Raw genomic sequence first — 19,522 nt, forward strand, 5'->3', positions numbered from 1 at the left:
TCTTTTATTCAAAAGAGCTGCTGTGACTTGGCTGATTTGAAACTCAGCAGTGGACAGTGTTGCACTTCACTTACCTAACATCACATATAAGCATTTATAAATAGTCACAAATCAAGTGCTTCCTTTAATAACACTACTGTTGCCATTGCTACCAGATAGTAGTGACCAGTACTGGATTTTTGAAGCAGGCACCATTACTTAAGAATAAGTTATATATTTTAACATCAACACATTACATACATTTTTTAAAAGGAAGTCTAATTTAGATATTTAATATTTCACTGAATTTTTTACAGTTGAAAAGTAAATTTTAATTTAACCTAAACTGTATATACTGTGTAACAGTGAGTTTTTGACAATAACCCATTACTATGAATAACAAATCTATTTTTACACCTAAAATATCCTGTCATTAATAGTTTAGTTTTATGTACCAATTCATTCTTCATTTATCTGCGCTTTTTGTATGTTGTTGATGTGATACATGCTGTATAAGAACATTTCTTCCAAAATTTACTTATTCATTGATTTATTATTATTCATTATATATTCTTCCAATCATTATTTATCTTAGCAGTTTAGGAAGAAACTTCCCTTAGAAATGACTTTTCATAGATGAAGTATGGCATTCCCATCCTGCAACTTCTTGTGAGTTATTGGCCGTGATAAATACCGGTACCTGTGTGTTTGCAGTATTCTGATATCACCCAGTGGTAGTACTACCAATATTACTACTGCTTCTAATAATAACAGCAAAAGCATTGTAATTTTCAAGTGTTTTAATTGATGTATTACAATGTGTACATTTTTATCAGGTAGACATTTACAATGTAAGTGACCATTTAATTGGTTTTAAATTTTATATTTCAATTCTTGGATCACTTCAGTGTTCGAGTATAACAGTCCTGTTCTGGACAAGATACACAAGACCATAGCTGTTTCCAACCCCAGTCCATTTGTATGCATGCAAACATTACTTCATATCTTCTACATGTTAATAGATATTATCAAAGGCAATCTATTCTTGAGATATGCAAATACAGTTCAGTACAGCAAAGTTAGAGATCAAAGCATATATTATCACTTAAGTACACAGTATGTAGTTAGAAGGCCTTTATAGAATCAAAGCCAAAACCATGTGTCATCTCTCTCAAAGATTTTGGTTATTTAACAGAGAAATTGGTTTGAATGTGTTCAGTAACACTTTATTAGTTGGTGAATAATAAGATAGGATTTTGATGAAACTTTTTATGTGCATGGTGTTCACTGAATGAGCATTCATGTCTCCAGATACTTTGCTTGTAGTTTTTGGGACAATTTCCAGGATATTTGGTTTTTGATATTTTTATACTGTAGCAATGACTCTCCACTCATATCACTTTCTATGTATTTGTTTGTGTTTTTCTGTGAACTACCGAACTACCTTCGGATTCTTTCTTTAATGACCTGTAAGAAGTCATCATGTAGCAGTGTGCTCTTTCCAGCAAAGGTTATAAATTCACCATTGGTTACAGGGAAAGTTCCTCGCAGAATGTGGTGTTATCAGTTACTGGTCTCAAAAAATGGAGTGGAGTTCAGTCTGGTAATATATTTTGCATAATATCTAGGTCACCACAGAGACAAGAAAAGAATATCATCAATGATATTTATTCTGATTCCATAAGTTGAGTTTTGCAGCAAAATTGTTGAAGAACAAGTGCACTAGTAACACACCCTCCAAGTAGATGGATTGTTTTAATCCTCCAGATATTAATTTTGGAAATGGGTTTGCAGATGGCAGCTGCCTTTAACATCTGAAGGTTATATGAGAAATTGTTTGTCAATTGAGAGGCACAGAATGTACTTTTCTCAGACTTTATTTATATGTATAAACTGAATACTACTGCTTTTTAGAAAAAAAATATTAGACCAAATTCAATATGGAAATATGTGCAACAATGCATATGATAGTAATACTAATAATTTTAACAACAATAATAATTGTATTCATGGCACTTTCATTTCGGTGTGAAGCTGAATTAACCTTCCTGCAGTGTGTTGTTCTCAAATAGTTTGATTTAAAGCTTAAATGATGCTGAGGTAAAATCAGAGTGCGGAGAAAAAAAAAACAAAAATCCATTGTGTGACAGTAGCTGTCATTATGATGTCTTTTCAGCATATCTGATATGACCGCACTGATGTGTAATGCCTACACACTAGTGATCTGTTAGGTTTCAACATTTATGTTGTTTTGAGTGGAAATGACCTGACTCTCTCTCTGGACCTGCTGCTTCTTTGTCCCTCCTTTCTAGTGAACTCAAGCATACCAGCATCAGTAATGACCATCCATACACATCAGATGAATTTTTGCTTGAATCAGTAATAACCCATGGAGTTTCCCTTGGAGAACATAGAGCAGGCTGTCCAAACACCCGCGTTACCTTAAACTTGTTACTCTACCCCGTGGTACAATAACACCAGTACAATCAACATGCTATCTGAATAATACCAGTCTCGCCTATGGTATCTAAAATATTTAATGAGTAGCTTCAACACTTGTGCTGGTAATACACTACTTTAATTATCATGATGACTTACAGATGATATAACTGAAATCTAATGTCAGGTTGAAATTCTGGTTTTCACATATTCAGTCATGTCTTTACTGGTTCACCAGAGTCCTCCATTTAAAGCTTCCTGTTAAAAAGGAGTTGGTATGCTGCCAGGAGCTTAATCATTACAACTTACTTCACTCTGTGTATATATTTAAAACAGTCACACCTGCAGTTTACAACACTGGCTAATGGAACATTCATCCAGTCAGCTGCAGTGATAGTGCAAAGCCAATATGGGATGTTAATTTTAATATTTTAGTAATAACATTGAACATACACATGAAAAGCCTTTGTCAATAACGAGTGCAGATGGTCACACATTCAGGTGATCCTCACACTTGCTGTTGCGAGTTGCTTCGCTTTCTGAAAATCCCAGTCTTCTGCTCTAATTCTTAACTATGCCCAAAAAGTGCAGTCATATATATTTTTTTTTTGTTTTGAATTTTGGCACATTCTGTGTTTAGCACCACCAAAGTTCTGCCAAGCAGTCTGTTCAGAGAAAAAATCGTGTCTCTTGAAGCATATTCATACAAGAATCACGTCGACATCTTAGCACCAGCTGGAGAAATAAGCTTATCCTATCAGCGCTGTACAGAGTTTCTAGCCCAGCTACTCTGCCAGTCCTTCTGGACCACGATGCCAGAGAGAGTTCATCAGCAAAGAGACGAGGATGCAGTCTTAACCACAGCGTGATGAAGCAAATCTGTTCTGGCCTTTCAGAGATACAGTTTTTCAAACTGATCCCACTTTTCATTTTGGTCTTGATCTTGTGAAAACCTATGGCTTATCATTTGGTAATTCATGGCTGGGGACTGTTGCATTCCTTTGTTGCCCCCGTTTCCTTTTTCATTTCATCTGTTCTCATCCTATCTTTTATTGCTACTCTTGTGTCATCACTGATTTAGAGTTTGTGTTTGCAGACACATTTTATGGTTTGTTTGAACCTACTTACCAGATGGGTGGGAATTTTATAACATAGAGAACAGTAGAATAAGAGCCACGCGTAACAACCAATTACACACATTGAGTGAAAAACTAGTACACAGTCCTTTAATTGATAATCTTTCTGCAACAGATGCTAGCAGCTCCTGTTGTATCTCAGGTCTGAGTATCTGGTGGGGTTGATCCATTATCTTACTTTTCAAGAATACTGAAGTTAAACTAGAGAAAACAACAAATTTTGCTCTCTACAGAGATCACAACTACAACAGTTATTTGTGGAGGGTTTTTTTCTGCCACTTCAAAGCGTATGTGTCTAAAGACTATCAGTCTTAAGTTCACATAGTAGAGACAATACACACCAAGTGCTCAAAAGACTCAGATATCACATATTCTCACACACAGAAAAAAAACAGCAAAAGAACACAATTCAATGGTTTCCTTTTTGTTGCGCAAACTCAAGTACCATTGGCCTCTGGTGAAGCAAGGCTTGAGAGCGAAGTCCTTTCCTCGTGTAGTTCTACTAATAAGCACCAGTAGAGTTCAGCTGGTCCTGCACCCCCACTGCCTCTCCTCACTCCTCAATCCCTCACGGTAGCAGTCATTAACTGGTGGCAGTCCAGATCTCCTCGCAGCTCCAGCGGCCCCGGCAGCCTCAGGCCTGTCTTCTGATCCACACACCAGCATTTTCCCCGCTGGCCATCACGTGCAGGATGACACTGTGGGCATAAAAGATATGTTGAATATTCTTGTTACACTGGTTCTCATATTAGGTGCTCTGATAAATATTGTTATATTGGTGGGTCAAATGAAAAGATGTTGCTCACAGACACTTATCAGCCGACTCTGCAGTTCCCTTTAGCTTTCAATGAAAAAGCTCTGAAGCAGCTAGCTGGTGAACATAGTGCAGCGTTTAGCAACTGCAGAAAAAGTTATTTTCTTAGGAGTTGGTGGAGAGTAAAACATGCCTTCATTAGAGCGAATATTGGATTTACATTCACTCAGTGGATATGTATCATTATCATCATTAATATCATTGTGAATATGTTCACCACATGAGGGGACCATTTGTCAGAATGGTGTTTACAGCTAGTTGTGCTGCCCCCAAGAATCAATGAATGCAGGTTTATATGATGCGTAATGCTGGGTAAGAATCAGAATCAGATTGCTCATACTGTCATTGCATGTTAAATATACAATCAAATCTGTTGGCTCTCGTTAAACTGAAAAAAAAATGGTATGTCATTTACTCTACTCAAAGTGCTTCTGCTGTTATTGTACAAATAATCGTACATGAGTTTAAAAGTGTTGTGATGATGGTGGGAGTAGGGACGGGTACAGGGAAGAGGAGGTGCAAGTTCAGTTCACTGATGGCTGTGGGGTAAAAGCTGTTCCTGAGTGTGGAAATGTGGGTCTTTAGGGCTCTTTAGCATATTCCAGATGGCAGTAGTGCAAAAGGGCTTACAAAAATTGGAGGGCCTGTTGACATGGCCGTAATTTTTGAAGATTACAACAGACCTGGCATTACTGTTTCAAAAAAGCTTAAATCCACATATATCAGATGTTTATGGCCCCTCACACGGTTTCACTTTGTGTATGAATTGTATCGACTGTACAACTGGTGGACTTGTTCAGTTATTCAGTTCTTCAGCAGTTCTTCGGTTATTCAAGGAACTAGTGTGGGTCAGAGCTTAGACAGTCGTACTTATTCTCTGGACGCTATTGCTTGTGGGATAAGGGGGATGCAAAGAGCGTGCATGTAACGGCTCATCACAGAACCCCACATAGGCACCACAATGGCAAAGCATATCTAACATTCTTCATGAGGGAATGAGTTCTGGAAACAAATAAAACCTACTGCTGTGAAAAAAGTGGAGATGAAGGTTACACACTGAAGCAGAGTACGGAGAAGAAAGCAGCTCTCTCTGTGTTGACTGGCAGGGAGAGGGCACAGCCATAATCAGACTGAGGACTGAGAAGGTACGGGACAGCCATGCATGCAATGTAGCAGGACAGTGTGTGCACTGGGCAGAAGAGATGAGATATGGGCTCCTCCTCAGAATTGTGTGGAGACAGAAAATATCCAAGGTTTAAATTCTTGATCTGAAGGAGCAAGTGATGCTCTCAGGCTTAAAAGCTGAAATGATTGGTTTGACCGAGCTACAGAGAGAGCAGATTCGTAGGCTTTAGAGCCAAAAGCAGAACTATTTTGGAGAGCTAGACACAAACTTAAGGGGAACTTGATCGAGATGATAAGGGGACTTTAATCGGTGTGTAAAACTAACACTAAATCCAAATGAGAAGCTACAGACCAAATGCCCCTCAGGAAGCACTTCATTAGAAGGTGGAAAACCTGTCCTTATGACAGTTAGAAGAAGAGGTAGACAGCACAGAATGGGGTCCAGGCTTTTTTCTACATGCTAAGGTTGGAATGCTGTCCATTTGATTGTGCAAGACAATCTAGTAGACGCAGCCCTTCTAAGCCTTACCATTCAATAAGGTAAAACCATATCCATAATATTATATGATAATATAACTTTGGCCTGTCAAAAGGTATTTCCTGATCACTACCAGAGAGCATGCTTGCACCACAGGGCTTCCCATGTTTGGCCTGACAGCAGCCGCTGCAAGAATTGAAACCATGATGTGCAATCAGGATTGCTGACTGCTGCTCTTTCTGCATTTGATCCAAAAGCTTAGGGACCACAGTGAAAACATAAAGAAGCAACCTTGACCATGGTAGAGGAGATCTCTCCTTGATGCCTCAGGGACAGAAGTTTGCCATAGCCAGGGGTGCCTGTGAATCATAGTCCACCAGTCTGTTCTTGGGAGACAGCAATGGAACGCACAAGGTGAGAATTCTGCTGACAGCCTTGCTGATCAACATTTGTTTGTTCAGCATAGCCAACAGCTTTGTCAACAAAAAGGTCAGTAACACAATGTTGCTGGCTGTCACGGAGGTCTGGAAAGTGCACTCAAGTAGTCAGCTGAAGGAGGAAGACAGGGGCACATGTCTAGCCGCCATGCTAGTCTGTCTTACTCCAGAATCGTCGAGTGAGGCGAGCCATGGGCATTCCACATGGTGATCTGTGGACGGAGGAGGCACATGCACTCACGCGGGTCCAAGATGCTCAGGGCTCTGACGAATGAACATGTATCCTGTATTGTTCACACATTCCTGGAGCAGCAGCAGCAATAAGTCTGCTTCATGCTGCCTCTTGGCCTGAGGAATTACGACTAACACAAAACAGGCACAATGCCTGAGGAGTAAGAGTCAGTTCAGTGTGCATCGGAAACAGGCGAGATTCATAGCGCTTGTGCAGGCCTTAAATCATGATACAGCCAGTATGGCTCACCCGGACAAACTTACCGGACACCACTCCCTGAAGACGACATTCCTCATGCTTTTTAGATTTCATTTTCTCAAAGCAGTTGTAGCGGTAGCTGGAGAAGAATGGGAGTCAATTGTATGGTCTCAATGCAATATGTACACAACAGGAGACCATGTGTAAGGCCCATAGCGCAGGTGGATGTGCTGCACAGAGGCTCAAGTGATAAACCCACTATGAATAACCATAGAGGGTTAATTCTAAATGAAATAGAACTGCTGATCTGTTTGTCAGTTCGATCAACTGGGACTGAGGCACACTCATGCAGTGCGCAGGGTTTTGTCTGGGCATCTTTATTGGTGTTTCAGCCTGTAACCGTTATGGAACAATCAGTAAATAACGTTTTATTTCTCTGATTCACTGCTTTGTGCCAACACACCTCCCCCTGGCTCCTGCTCTCACTTAGGCTCTCTCTCTCTCTCTCTCTCTCTCTCTCTCTCTCTCTCTCTCTCTCTCTCTTTTTCTCTCTCTCTCTTGTCTCTCTCTCTCTCTCTCTGTCTGCACCATTGAGCCAGGAAGGAGGGGCACCAAGTTAAGAAACAGCAACAGTCAAAACCTGCATAGTATACCTTTAAGGCAAATTACACCCAGCTGGCACTTAAAGTCGCCCTAAGCAAACTCTGAGAAATATTTTGAGTAATTTGATTTTTTGATTTTAAGCCTCAGAGATTCCGTCTGTGAACTTCACACAATTCCTGTAAATACCAAATTTATTGCGTGATTTTCAGCTTTTTCTGTTGTCTACTGTTTCAAAAAGCCCCCAAGACAAGTTAACAATCTCAGAGCAACCCTGCCATGAAATGATTCCCAGTTGTCCCTCATGACCTGTGCTTTAATACCCAATAGGCTTTTATCACAGAACAGTTTTAGTTAAACAGTAAACAGATGCCTGTGAGTCTCAGCAGACAGAGATATGTTAACCATGTTACACAATCAACATAACTCAGACTCTTGATGACTGGTGCCTGAACAGACCTCTCCTTTTGTCAATGACTCTGTGTCTGCTGCTTGATCGCTTATACAACTTGGAGCAGTCTTATCTGTTTTTTCTGTTTTCTGAGACTCTCACTCTTATCTGCATAGTTGTTCAAACTTGCAAAGGCAAAATAACAAGTGATTGTATCCAAAAGCTAATTGCATCCATGACAGCAATAAAGTGATTATTGTACAACAGTTTAGGGGAAACCACTTTACACACACAGTTCAACTGCTGATTTCTACAAGTAAATCACTTTTCATATGAGCTTAGCAAAATAAAGTCTTGGCATTAATGTGACAGTCTGCTTGGAGACACTTTTGTGTTGATCTTGAACTAGTAAGACTAGTAATATTTCATCGGCTTCAGGCATGTTTTGTGTTTTGGCCCAGAAATTGCTGATGTAGTTTGAAAGGAACGATTTGAAATATAATGATAGGCATTTTTATTTGTATTGGCTTAATAATTGAGATTCATAGTTCACCCGTACACATGGCCAAACACTGTTCTGCTCAGTAATTCAGTAAAGCTTATAGTCAGTGTGTGCATGAAATCACAGACCTGTTTAGCGTGGAAATCTCCATTCTTGTCACAGTTGGGTATGGGGATTGTGAAGAGATCATCATGTGTGCGGGTATTTGATGCCAATCTGTCCAGTGCTCTCTGTAGCTCAGCACGGCATGGAGCCTGTAGGAGAAATGGGTTTTGATTTTATGTTACTTCACATGAGTGCAGTCCCAGGCGTAGATGTATGTAGACATTTGCAGCAGTGTAAGAAACTGCTATGTTATAAACAAAGGCCAAATTACTAGTGTGATAGCTGCCTCAGTAGCCACCTTATTATTGCATGAGAAAGCATCATACTGGCAGTTTTTCAATCAATCTAGTAACTAGTAATATTTCATTGGCTTAAGGCATTGAATACATGTGGCATTCACATGACACATTTCTGGGTTAAAAGATTGCACTAAAATGTGGTAAAATTGGCCTGTTACTGATTAATATAGATGTTTTGATTCTGCTCTTGCTGGCATTAAAACAGCAGTTTGCATGTTGATGTCAGTGTGCACCTGTAGTTTATTTAGCAAAACTGCAATTAAAGGTTACGGTCTGTAAATAACTAATTCGTGCAATATATAACCTGACTGTTACGCTTGTGGTTTTGGATCTATAAAGTCTTCGTGTAAAAGGCCTACGGGGGCTGAGGCATGTGTTGCAGAGGGGATTGCCCAGGTTTATTGTTTTTGTGAAATGGATAAGATGTCAGAAGGTTTCTTCTCTCACCAATGCCGCCTTGGTCTCCTCCCTGGCAGTGTTGCTTCTCTGATTTGTGGATTTCGGAGGGTGTCGGGCCAGGGTCTTCTGTATGCAGCGCTTGTCCTGTGGACTGCACCGGATATTGCTGTTGTTTGGGTGCTCAGGGATGATCTCATCCTGCCTGTCCATTGCTAAAGAACAAGGAATGGCTTTAGTTTCTTAAATTCAATAACAAGGTAAACAGTGCACTGTCCAAAAGGAAAAAGTATTACCTAAACCTTTGTGAAAACATTTGTAGGTCCTGTGTTGCATAATTCTTTGCGCCACATAATAATATCACATTTTAATTGGCAACATTCAGTATTGTAATGATTTGCTTTGGTGTCAGCTATAGAGCAGGAGCTGTTCTGCTACCCCTCCTTGTCCTTCTACATAACACCCCATACAGCTGAATGTGGTGAGATGTAGGCTAAAAATGAGGCCAGGTTAACCTCAAGGACACAGAGCCGTGTTCCCGCTCTGGGGGGTAATATGTACCTCAGCTCTTGGCCTGGTACTTTTCAACCGCTGCACCAGAGCCATGCCACGGGCTCTGAGGCTTTTTAAACGATACCACCCTTGTTCTGCCACCCTCTGTACATTGTGGTCTTTGCCACATTCACCTTTGCATCCCTGTAATCCTGCACTTCTGTGGCCCTGCAGGCAGCCAGCTGCTTCCTCAGGAAATGCCCCCCTCCCTCTTCAATCTCCACTCCTCCACAACAACCTTAGTCTGTGCCAGATGGAGGTTGTTAGAGGATATTTGCACTGTCACAAGTGGGCACAGCTCTGTTTGTGTGTGATTGTGTGTGTCTTTCTTTGTGCACATGCGTGTTGACTTTCACCTGTGGCTTGTAAGACTTGGCAGCGTTTTATGCTTTCTGCACATAACCCATGGCATTTTACAGATTGGCACTGGAATCAAAGGACTTTAGTCTAGACTAGACTTTTAGCATTTTGAAGCTGATCTCGCTCTGATCATTGAACCAGATCTGACTTCTGGTTAATATCTAATTTCACTGTCACGCATCCAGTTAATTACGATTGCCAAAGAGACGATGAAGGTGGGTCAGTAGGTGCCACTTTAATCTCGTGCAATGTACAGCCTTTTCTTATGTCTACAGTGCTCAAAGACACACATACACACATTCAAACAAGTGCAAACTTATCTTTGCAGTGCTAGTTGTTGTGCTAGCCCTGGCCCCTGTATTACGGATATTGATCCTGGGCCATTTTCTGGTGATGAGTTGAATTTTTTACAACCCAGCGACAGGAGTTGGAAGGTGCCCATGTTTCTTTAAACTTCATGGACCGTCATCTTGCTTGGCTTGGCTTGTCTGAGGTGGGGTGGTGGGGGTTAAGGGGGGTGTCTCTTGACTGTTTGTATTTTTAGTCTTGTTGCTGTTAAGTCTTGCTCATCAGTACTTTCCAACAGCCAACAGACTTTCCAAAGCGCTCTTTTTCTTCTTTTGCCGATTCCACAGACTTCTGTAGGGCGAGCTAAAGTGATTTAGAAGTAGGTCAGGGGTGGCATGTCCTGTTTGCTACCCCTGCTGATTTCCATGGAGGAAGTTGCCACTTCTCTTTGTGGTTTCATTTGATTTGGATCAGCAGCTATTGGCATTTGAAATAAAATTCCTACAGTGCATTATCAGCCCTTCAGCTGATATATTGCAGTGCACTGCCCTTCATAGGCGCGCAGCAAAGATAAAATAAGGTCTTGTGTAACCATGTAATGATACTCAGAATCAGGAAGCTCTTTCACTTCTTTTGGTCTTTGAATACATTGTAATAAGTCAAAACTAAGCAAAGAAGATCCATAAAGACATAAACAAAGACCACTGTTCAAATTATCCTCATCAAATTAATTTGTAAACATTATTTGACAGCTTAATATGAGGATAATACAGCATGTGACTCATGGTCACATAGCCAGTGCTGTTAGCACACACCAAACCATCGGTCAGCCATCGGCCAATTTTGGCCTGTCAGTGAGTGTCCCACACCTTTGGCTTTCTACAGCCCTTATTGGCGACTTTTCAACTGATTGAACATGTTGAATCTGCAGCAGAGCCCATCAGTGAAAGAGATCACTCTGATTGGCTATTCAGGTAAGCGAATCAATGCACGAGAAGAGAGACGGAAGTGAAAAAAGTAAGCTAGAGAGCACACACAGAGGACTCCTCTCATTTTTTATCTGTCATTCCAGTACATGAATATTTTCACAGTAATATGACCACCTGGAATGATGTCACTGAAGACCAACTGAAACCATTTAAGAGGTGAGTGAGAGTGGTGTAGAAGGCAAATGCTCCTTAACATAACAACGATTTGTATCTCCGTAGTCCTGGTTCTTCAGGTTTCCTTTTTTGAACGATGAATACATACTACCACCACCTGCTGGTCTGGAGAGTTATTTCCTCTCTTGCAGGCGCAGAACATACATGCTAGTTTGTCATCGACTGAAGTCTTTGTAGTGTATTTGACTCTGTGACTGTAACCGAGATTTTACTGGCTCTCGGTTACAGTCACGAGTCCTGTGGATCAGCTGTAAATTTTAACTGAGTGACTCGTGCATGTCTAGTCACATATCAGTCAGTGCACTTGCAAACTAAACCCGGCTGCTCATTCATGATGGAATGAGAGAGAGCGGTCTGATTGGCCGGCATTCCGCCTCTGATGAATACATATTCATTGTGGTTACATTGTTTAACAAATTCATGCTAGGTCTTCTCTTTATACATTTATTTTGCAATCCCAAAAACACTAACACAAGGAACTAACAGTCATCAGTTTTCTACTGTTCATGACTTTAAGGCTGAACTTTTAAACTTCAGAGACAAATATGCTCCTCAAATAAATATTTAGTTTTGCTCAGCGAGATTGGCAAAGTACAATCCTAGGGTTTATACTTCCATTGGCTTAGATCTTGGATTAAAGCCAAATGAGAGTCCAGCATGTGAGATGTTTATAAAAAAAAAAAAAACTTGAGATATACCCAATTAAAAATAATGGCGTCACTTGTGCTCTGTTTAATACAGATACACTGAGTAAGAGGATATATATCAAATATATTAGTTTACCTGTCTTATTGGTGTAAGTTATGGTCAGCAAAGTGTCCCACTCAGTGGATGGTTTCTTCACAACGCTTTAAAAATCCCTATGAAAGAGCAGCTTCAAAGCAGCTGAAAATTTTGCTAACCTGCAGGGGTTTGACTTCTCACTTTGCTGCAGTGATGTAGAAAAGTACTTCACGGTGTATTTGTACACTGTGACATCACTGTTGGCTGTGTTTACAGGTGCAGCTGGTGCAGTTGTAGTTGTATCTTGGCACATTTCTGACCACACACACACTCTGATCAAGCAGGAGAGGAAAAGATTGTTTTTCAGCCTGTTGAATTACTCTTCCATCTGTTTGTATTCTGTCTGTTTATGTCAGCGATCCAAAGTACCAGAGAAACAGAAATAAAGTAGCAGAGCAATGGTGCAATCAGTATTGCTGAGAATTCAAGTTACATCTGTTTAGTTGCAATAGAGAGCCATCGCTCTGCGCCTTGGGATCGACTTCATTACTGAGGCCTTTGAATCAACCTGTCATTCCTCTTCTGCCATCTTGTTCATTTATGTTTTCCAAACATTGGGATTAGTCTATTTTAAACAAAATATCAGTCCATAAAACTTGTCTAGAGTGGCTTCACATGTGACTCTCACAAAGCAACAGACAAACATTGTTTATAGTGCTGTGGTTCTCCTTGAAATTTGATAGCATATTCTGTTAACAGTGACTGATCTCCTTCAAATTAATAATTTGGCAGGGAGGCTATTCCTCCAAAATGTTTTGTAACACGATAAGTGTTTTGTTGGCTGTGAGCTCAAAAGTCAACTAGGCTTACTGGATACTGCCAGAGTGTGAGACCACTGGTTTCCAGGTAGAGGATTTCTTTGAATCAGTTAATCATAGGAGTTCGTGCGTAGTGCTTTTGTAAGAGCACTGTTCATGACTGCTGGCATGTACTCTGAGAAGGCCATTGCAACTCTTTATAGAGCCTTTGGTCAGAGGAAAGATATAAAGTTAAATCGACACTCAATCACAAGGCCTTTTGGGCAAAGGCAACTGTTGCTGTTACTGTACAGTCTAATACTGCTCTGGCAGCTTCCTACTCAGCTGGTGTCACAGTACAAATCCAGACATACAACATGTTTGAATCCAAAAAGGAACAGCAGCACTCTATAGTCTTCATTGACTTTGAGATTCACTCTTCTACTTTGAATCCTGCTTTTTAAACAGGCAGTTAATGAGTCTTAAGTTTAGGAGAACATGCTGCTATACACTGCCACTATACTAAGATGAACTGAGTTCATAAACAAACTATAAAATCACCATCTTTCTCAGCCATGGCAGCTTTTTCTTAATATTCAATTAAGAAAACACAATTGTACACTTGTGTAATATTCCAGCTCAAGGTTTGAAATTCTGTTGTTTCTAAATAGCCAATTATAACACACATGCAGAGTGTTGTTCCTATCACTTCTGGGGACATTACACAGACTTACGTTTGCTGGAGGCTTCATCACCACCTAACCATAACAGTAAACATTACTTGCCTAATCCTAACCCTGACCTTAACCTAACCCTGACCTCAGCCTAACCTTAAAGCAGGCCTTCACCCTAATATTTAATGAGTTATGTTGTAGGGACTTGCATTTTGTCCCCATAAGTAAGACAGGAATAAGGCGGGTCCTCACAATGTGACTGTGTAAACACATTTTTGTCCCCTAACTACAAGGATACGTGTCCACACTCACATAGGCACACAGACAAACACACACATGCACGTATCAGAGACAGTAACTCTCCCTGATCAATCATCATCTGGACAAACATTATCCTTTTTCCTGACAAAAATCTTGTGTATCAGAACATTGGACTTCCTAGTTTTATTTTTTATCTGGATAAAAACGTGTTCAGTTATCTCTAACCTCAGGGACACAACTCCACACGCTGGACTCCGACCACTGTTTGTTTTGTAGATTTATTTGCTTGCAGATTGGTGAGTAAATTCTGTCACAGTGAGCAAAAGTAATCTTAGCCATCCATCACTTGTTGGTGCGCTCATACTATCTATGAATAGAGAGAAAGCTGCAGCTATAGCGAATTAGGTCAAACAAATTTTAAGTGACACCATTAACTTAATCTTGAGTGGACTATTCTTCTTTTACTCTGTGTACAGAATCACTTCGTCTTCAGTGAAAATGTAAGGAGATCAAATGAGTCCTACAGCAGAAGGGGTGTACCACCTGTCCTGGAGCATTAGCGCAAATACTGTCTTTAATCTTTATGACAGGCATGGATTAACATAATGCACATTGCTCACACTTATTCATTAAAATCACCATTTATCAAGATCGTTGCAGTGGTTTCATTGCTGAATCAATAGGTTGGTGTATGAAATCTCAGCCCTTGAAGATTCACTGTCTTTCACAGATTAGGCCTGGTTCATGTTTATGTGTCTCAGTTCCAACACCAGAGGGGGGTCCCTATCCCACAGAGGACAGCAATTAGCTAATCACATTTACTCCCGCATAAGAGCCCCAGCTGTACAAATGTGCTGCACAACCCAAAGAAAGCAAATACGCAACATTAAGGGACATCTGCTGAAAGAGGTTTTGGAAAAGCCACGTTTTAGCATCCTGATACTACGTGCACATCTTTAACCAGTTCACAAATCCCCCAACGTGCTAAGGAGACCTCGCTTGTAGGAGAGAAGGAAAATCTAGGTTACCATGCTGCTTTCATAAAAACCTTTGTGCGTCACACTAAATTAGGCGTTGTTGGCCAGAGCTCCACCGACCGCTTCATTCATGAAGCTACTTTGGTGCCTTTAGGTGTAAGACTTTTCATATCAGACATCAGTTTGTAAATAATATCTGTTTCATTGTCAGGGGCAAGCATTTGAATTCCGCACCAGGGTAGGCAACAATGTAGGAACAGATGTGAGCGCACACATAATGATTTATTTTGAGTATTAAGATAGAGAGAGTTTCTAAGAATGGGATATGCAGATAAACTAAAGCTGTCTGATAGCTTGACATGAGATGCAGGATAGTGCTTCAGCTTGTTGTTGCTATGGAAATATGGTTCAAGAATAGTCTTACAATTGATAAATACACTGTTTAAGCAGAGAAAATTGGCAGATAACCCATAACCCTTGCTAGGCTGATTTCTTGAGTTACCTGTACTCTTTTACTTTTGTTAGCAGCTGGCCTTAAAAATGAAGCGAGGCAGCACAAATCTGTGTGACACAAGTGTTACAAGTGTTATCTGGCGTATCGAGATGCAGAGCTGTAATCACTACCCTGAACACCCTAAATTCCCTTCAATAGCCTGTCAAGATCTGCCTCTAGCCCAGGGTCCTCTTCATAGTGAATTCTCTTGATTTTTAAAAACCCTCGTCTATTTTTATCTAGCATGTTCACTGTTGCTAGGAGTGGGGCAGTGTCAGACATGTATTCAGGAGACGCACCCCCTTGTTTAATAATGCATAAGTACGGTGAATGCGCCACAAAGGAGATCTCTTGCTTGCGACTGGAGTAGCTCCTCGCCTCTCCTCTGTGCCTTTGTGATTGTCTCTCTGCTGCCATGGTTTACATGGAACATTCTTATAGAGCAGATCTAAGCTGCTGCCCAGAAGAATTGATTTACAGTGAGATTTATTGGGCAGAGCTTCCCCACTTTGTTATGACAGACTCCAGGGGTGAGAAGGAGTGCGAGGCAAACAGAACTCAGCACTCAGATTACAGAACACAAAAAAACAAAACTTATGAACTTTCCAAAATGTTCCATCTACTGCCGCCCCACCCAAAGGCCCTGAGACTCCCCTCCAGTGCACTGTAACCCAGTTCCGGGTCAGCTGCTCAGACAACACTGCATCAAAGAGCAGAAATAATATGGAGGAAGAGCAAGCAGGCCAAGCTGAGATGGCCCTTCATTTTTATCATGGTCTAAACAGCTTTCCTTTTCTTTCTGATTCCGTTTAGTCATGCTATGTGTCGGCCTAACCTATGCTGGCCCTGCACAGAGAGCAGAAGGCTCTCATTTCAGCTCTGGCAGCAAGAGTGGCGATGAGCTCATTCTCATGAAGGAGCTGGACGCGGTGGGCGATGCGCTCAAAGGCTTGTCCGGGTTTTGTGTGTGTGTGTGTGAGAGAGAGTGGGTGTGGGTGGGTGGGGGGGTTGCTCAAAAAACAAATGCTGTAGTGAAGATGAGCATCCTGGGAGTTTTATATTGGCTAAGTTGATTGAAATCTTTAGTCTCTAGCCTACTGTCACTGCCAGTAACTGTCACACAATGGCAGGCCAGTTAGTTGATAATCTGGAACAAATGAAAGAACCACCTTGTTTGCCACGCATTCTAGCAATTGTGTCATACAGTATGGCATAATGGAAATCAACACCACTCCCTTTGAAAAAAGCAGAGGAAGACAAACAGTGGAGACCACTTTCTTCAGTAGAAAGAAGTCAACGTCAAAGCAGTGAACTGGAACTGGATATGCAGATAAGACATCCAGTATTAGACATCCCACTGTGTGAAAGTGGAAACAGACTTTCTTCTCTGCGAAAGGAATGCAGCAACAAAGAGGACAATCAGAAGTCAGCCCAGAAGAGTGTGATGGAGTCATCAACAGTAGAAGAAGAAGAGTTAGACATCTGCAGCAGGAGGAGGAGGAGGAGGCGGAGGAGGAGGAGGAGGAATCAGGGCGTCCATGAAAGAGCACCAAGTGAATTACTGATTGCTGAGAGCTCTAATAGCCCCAGACTGGCCACACTCCATTACAGTCATTTCATACAGCAGCTTTTATTACCTCCTCCCATTACAAACACGCACGCACAGACTCACACTCCCAGTACCACCACAATGCATTTCACTCCCTGCACTACATGACCACCCTCAAGTTCTTAGTTTAACATTGATATCATCAGGTAATGTTACACCTAAGGGTTGCTGGCATAATGAAATTTTGATGTGACCATCTGCGTTAACCAAATGCATGATTCCTGCTCGAAAACAGGTAAACTGTCTCGCACGCCGCCCGCAGAGTCATACAGAGTGCAGACACATGCAGGAGACATATACAGTACAAGCTCCTCACACACGCTCATATGCACTCACGCCCACCCCAGCTATCAGCACAACGCTCTCTTCGCTGAAGCCTTCTCTGCGTCTTACAGCAGAGCCCCTTTCACAGCGAGCGGCTGTAAGACAGCACAGGGACTGTGTGCGCTCTCTCATCAGGCCATGCGTGAGGACCTGGTGTGTGTGCACGCTCTGGTTTGGGGTTTAGCTGAGATTAGGGTAAACAAGCAGCACATTGTCACACCCCCACAACTCTGACCCTGCCTGGCTCAGGTAAGGCCCAGGGAGCTGAGACAGAAAACATTCTGGTCTGCTCAGCCATGGGTCCACTGAGCAAGAGGGGCGCAGAGACCACCGATCCGTGTTTGGAGAGACCTGGTCGGCTGTGACTGACAGTCGATACATGCTTCACATCTTACACTTCAAATTACATTTGCAGAGATCTCATGTCTGCCTAACCGTAACTGTAACTAACTAAAAGGACGATGTGTCCAGTGCAAAAAAATGTGTTCGTTATCAGTTCACCCACAGACTCTGACCACTTCGTGCTCACCTGAGTTCTCCTCCACCTCTCTCTCATCAGTGCACACCCCCTGGCCATGCATCAGTGAGTGCAGTGGCCTCTCCACACCTCGCGGCGGATAACAGCGAAGGCCCGTGCCACATCGGGGAGAGTAGACACCACAGTGAGCCCCTTTAGGCAGGGCGCAGGTGGGGCAGCAGCCGCAGCCGGGCTCCCGCACCGTCTCCTCGCAGCCTTCCGGAAGACGGCAGCTGGCCAGCCTCTCCTCGGAGCACACCGGACAGCGGATGGCCTGGTCTGACAAGCACAGCGCCACCAGCGACAGGACACCAAATACCCGAAAGCCCCAGTAGGACAGAGCTACTTCCACGCCACCTCCACGCACCATGGCAGCCCCGGCACCTGCACACAATCCTTTACCCTCGTGTATGATTCCCCTTTGCTTCACCTCTCCTCTCTCACTGTTGTGCAGCTTTTGATCACTTTCTATTTCAACAGCAGATTTTAGACCAACAAGGGAGGTTTGAGAGGAATGCTTTGTCCAGGATGGTCTTTGATATTTTCAGCTGGTTAGTGTTTCAATTGCAGAGACACAATGCCTCTGCTGTACTGCTTCTCCACTCCTCTGATTCAATTTCACAGTGCAGAAATTGGAGCCTGCTCAGCTGGCGAATGTAGTGGTGATAAGAACTAGTTTTTGTTAAGTTGAAATAGCAGTTGCAGGAAGGATATCCACCACTGTGTTCAGGTGAGTCTTGCTCTCTCTTCGAGTTTGAGTCCAGTGGCTCGCCCACTCTCTAATGAAGCACCAAAAAATCTGGTCTGCAAGTGTCCAAATGTAATGCAGGTCATCAAAAGGCAGTGTTTTAAGTAACTGCTGCAGTGTCCTCCTCTTGCTGGTTTGCAGTGCAAAGGACTCGCTCCTGAGAAAGGCTCGACACGAGTGGCTCTCCTTGGACTTTATACTGGTTCATGGACACGCCTCTTTCTACAGTGAGAGAGGAGCTGAAAGGCACAGCAGAGAAAAGCCAGGCTAAAGCAGTCTCCCTCTCTCTCTCTCCCTCTCTCTCTCTCTCTCTCTCTCTCTTTCTCTCTCTCTCCCTCTCTCACTCCCTCTCTAACTCAGACACTCAGACAAGTTTATATACACTCTCCCTCACTTGTCCTCTCTCAGTCCTGGGTGCATAGAGAGAAAAAACAAAACAGCTAAATTGCCCCCTCACTTGTTCGCACACATACACACACAGAACACACTTGGTTTTTTTTCTCTCCACCTTTATTATTGGTCTTTTCAGATAAACATGAGATATTTCATGCGACAATCAGATATATTGATTTACCCTGATGGAACATTTGGGTCCATAAAAAGCCATAGAACACATTGTAGCTGTTTGCACTTTAATCAACCCCGAATGCCCAACACAAATACGTGTGTACTTCTGGGATTGAAACATTAGTCAGACAACAAAACAATCTTGTGCCTGCTTCTTCAACAGGGTCTCGATGTGTGTTTGCATGCGTCCAGTGGTCAGTCCAGTTTGTGTTGTCGCCCCCCCCCCCCCCCCCCCCCCCCCTCATTATGTCAGCCTCGCTCTCTTTTTCTTTCTCTTGCTATTAACTGGAGTGGGCAGCTATAAAAGGCAAATGGACAGTCTACTCCCCCCCCCCAAA

At 42.2% G+C, this 19,522-nt stretch overlaps 2 protein-coding genes across 3 annotated transcripts in view; one reads left to right on the forward strand and one right to left on the reverse strand.

The window, feature by feature from the left end:
* The window catches only part of LOC124066001 (DNA-binding protein Ikaros-like), a 31,709-nt gene that overhangs the window by 1,514 nt on the left and 10,673 nt on the right, over positions 1 to 19,522 (forward strand). The window lies entirely within an intron of this gene.
* Positions 2,955 to 18,799, reverse strand: LOC124066083 (insulin-like growth factor-binding protein 4). 2 transcript variants are annotated; one of them, XM_046402173.1, is made up of 4 exons: positions 17,882 to 18,796; positions 9,183 to 9,346; positions 8,460 to 8,585; positions 2,955 to 4,252 (listed from the first exon to the last, which is right to left on the reverse strand). In XM_046402173.1, exons 1-4 carry the CDS (start codon positions 18,237 to 18,239, stop codon positions 4,115 to 4,117), a joined length of 786 nt encoding a protein of 261 aa, XP_046258129.1. In that variant the 5' UTR covers positions 18,240 to 18,796; the 3' UTR covers positions 2,955 to 4,114. The 2 variants fall into 2 exon arrangements, with proteins under 2 accessions (XP_046258129.1, XP_046258139.1); XM_046402183.1 differs by lacking the exon at positions 2,955 to 4,252 and adding an exon at positions 4,260 to 6,977 and having other exon boundaries at positions 17,882 to 18,799.

Source organism: Scatophagus argus, chromosome 2 (genome assembly GCF_020382885.2).
Source record: "Scatophagus argus isolate fScaArg1 chromosome 2, fScaArg1.pri, whole genome shotgun sequence".
Classification (NCBI taxonomy): domain Eukaryota; kingdom Metazoa; phylum Chordata; class Actinopteri; family Scatophagidae; genus Scatophagus; species Scatophagus argus.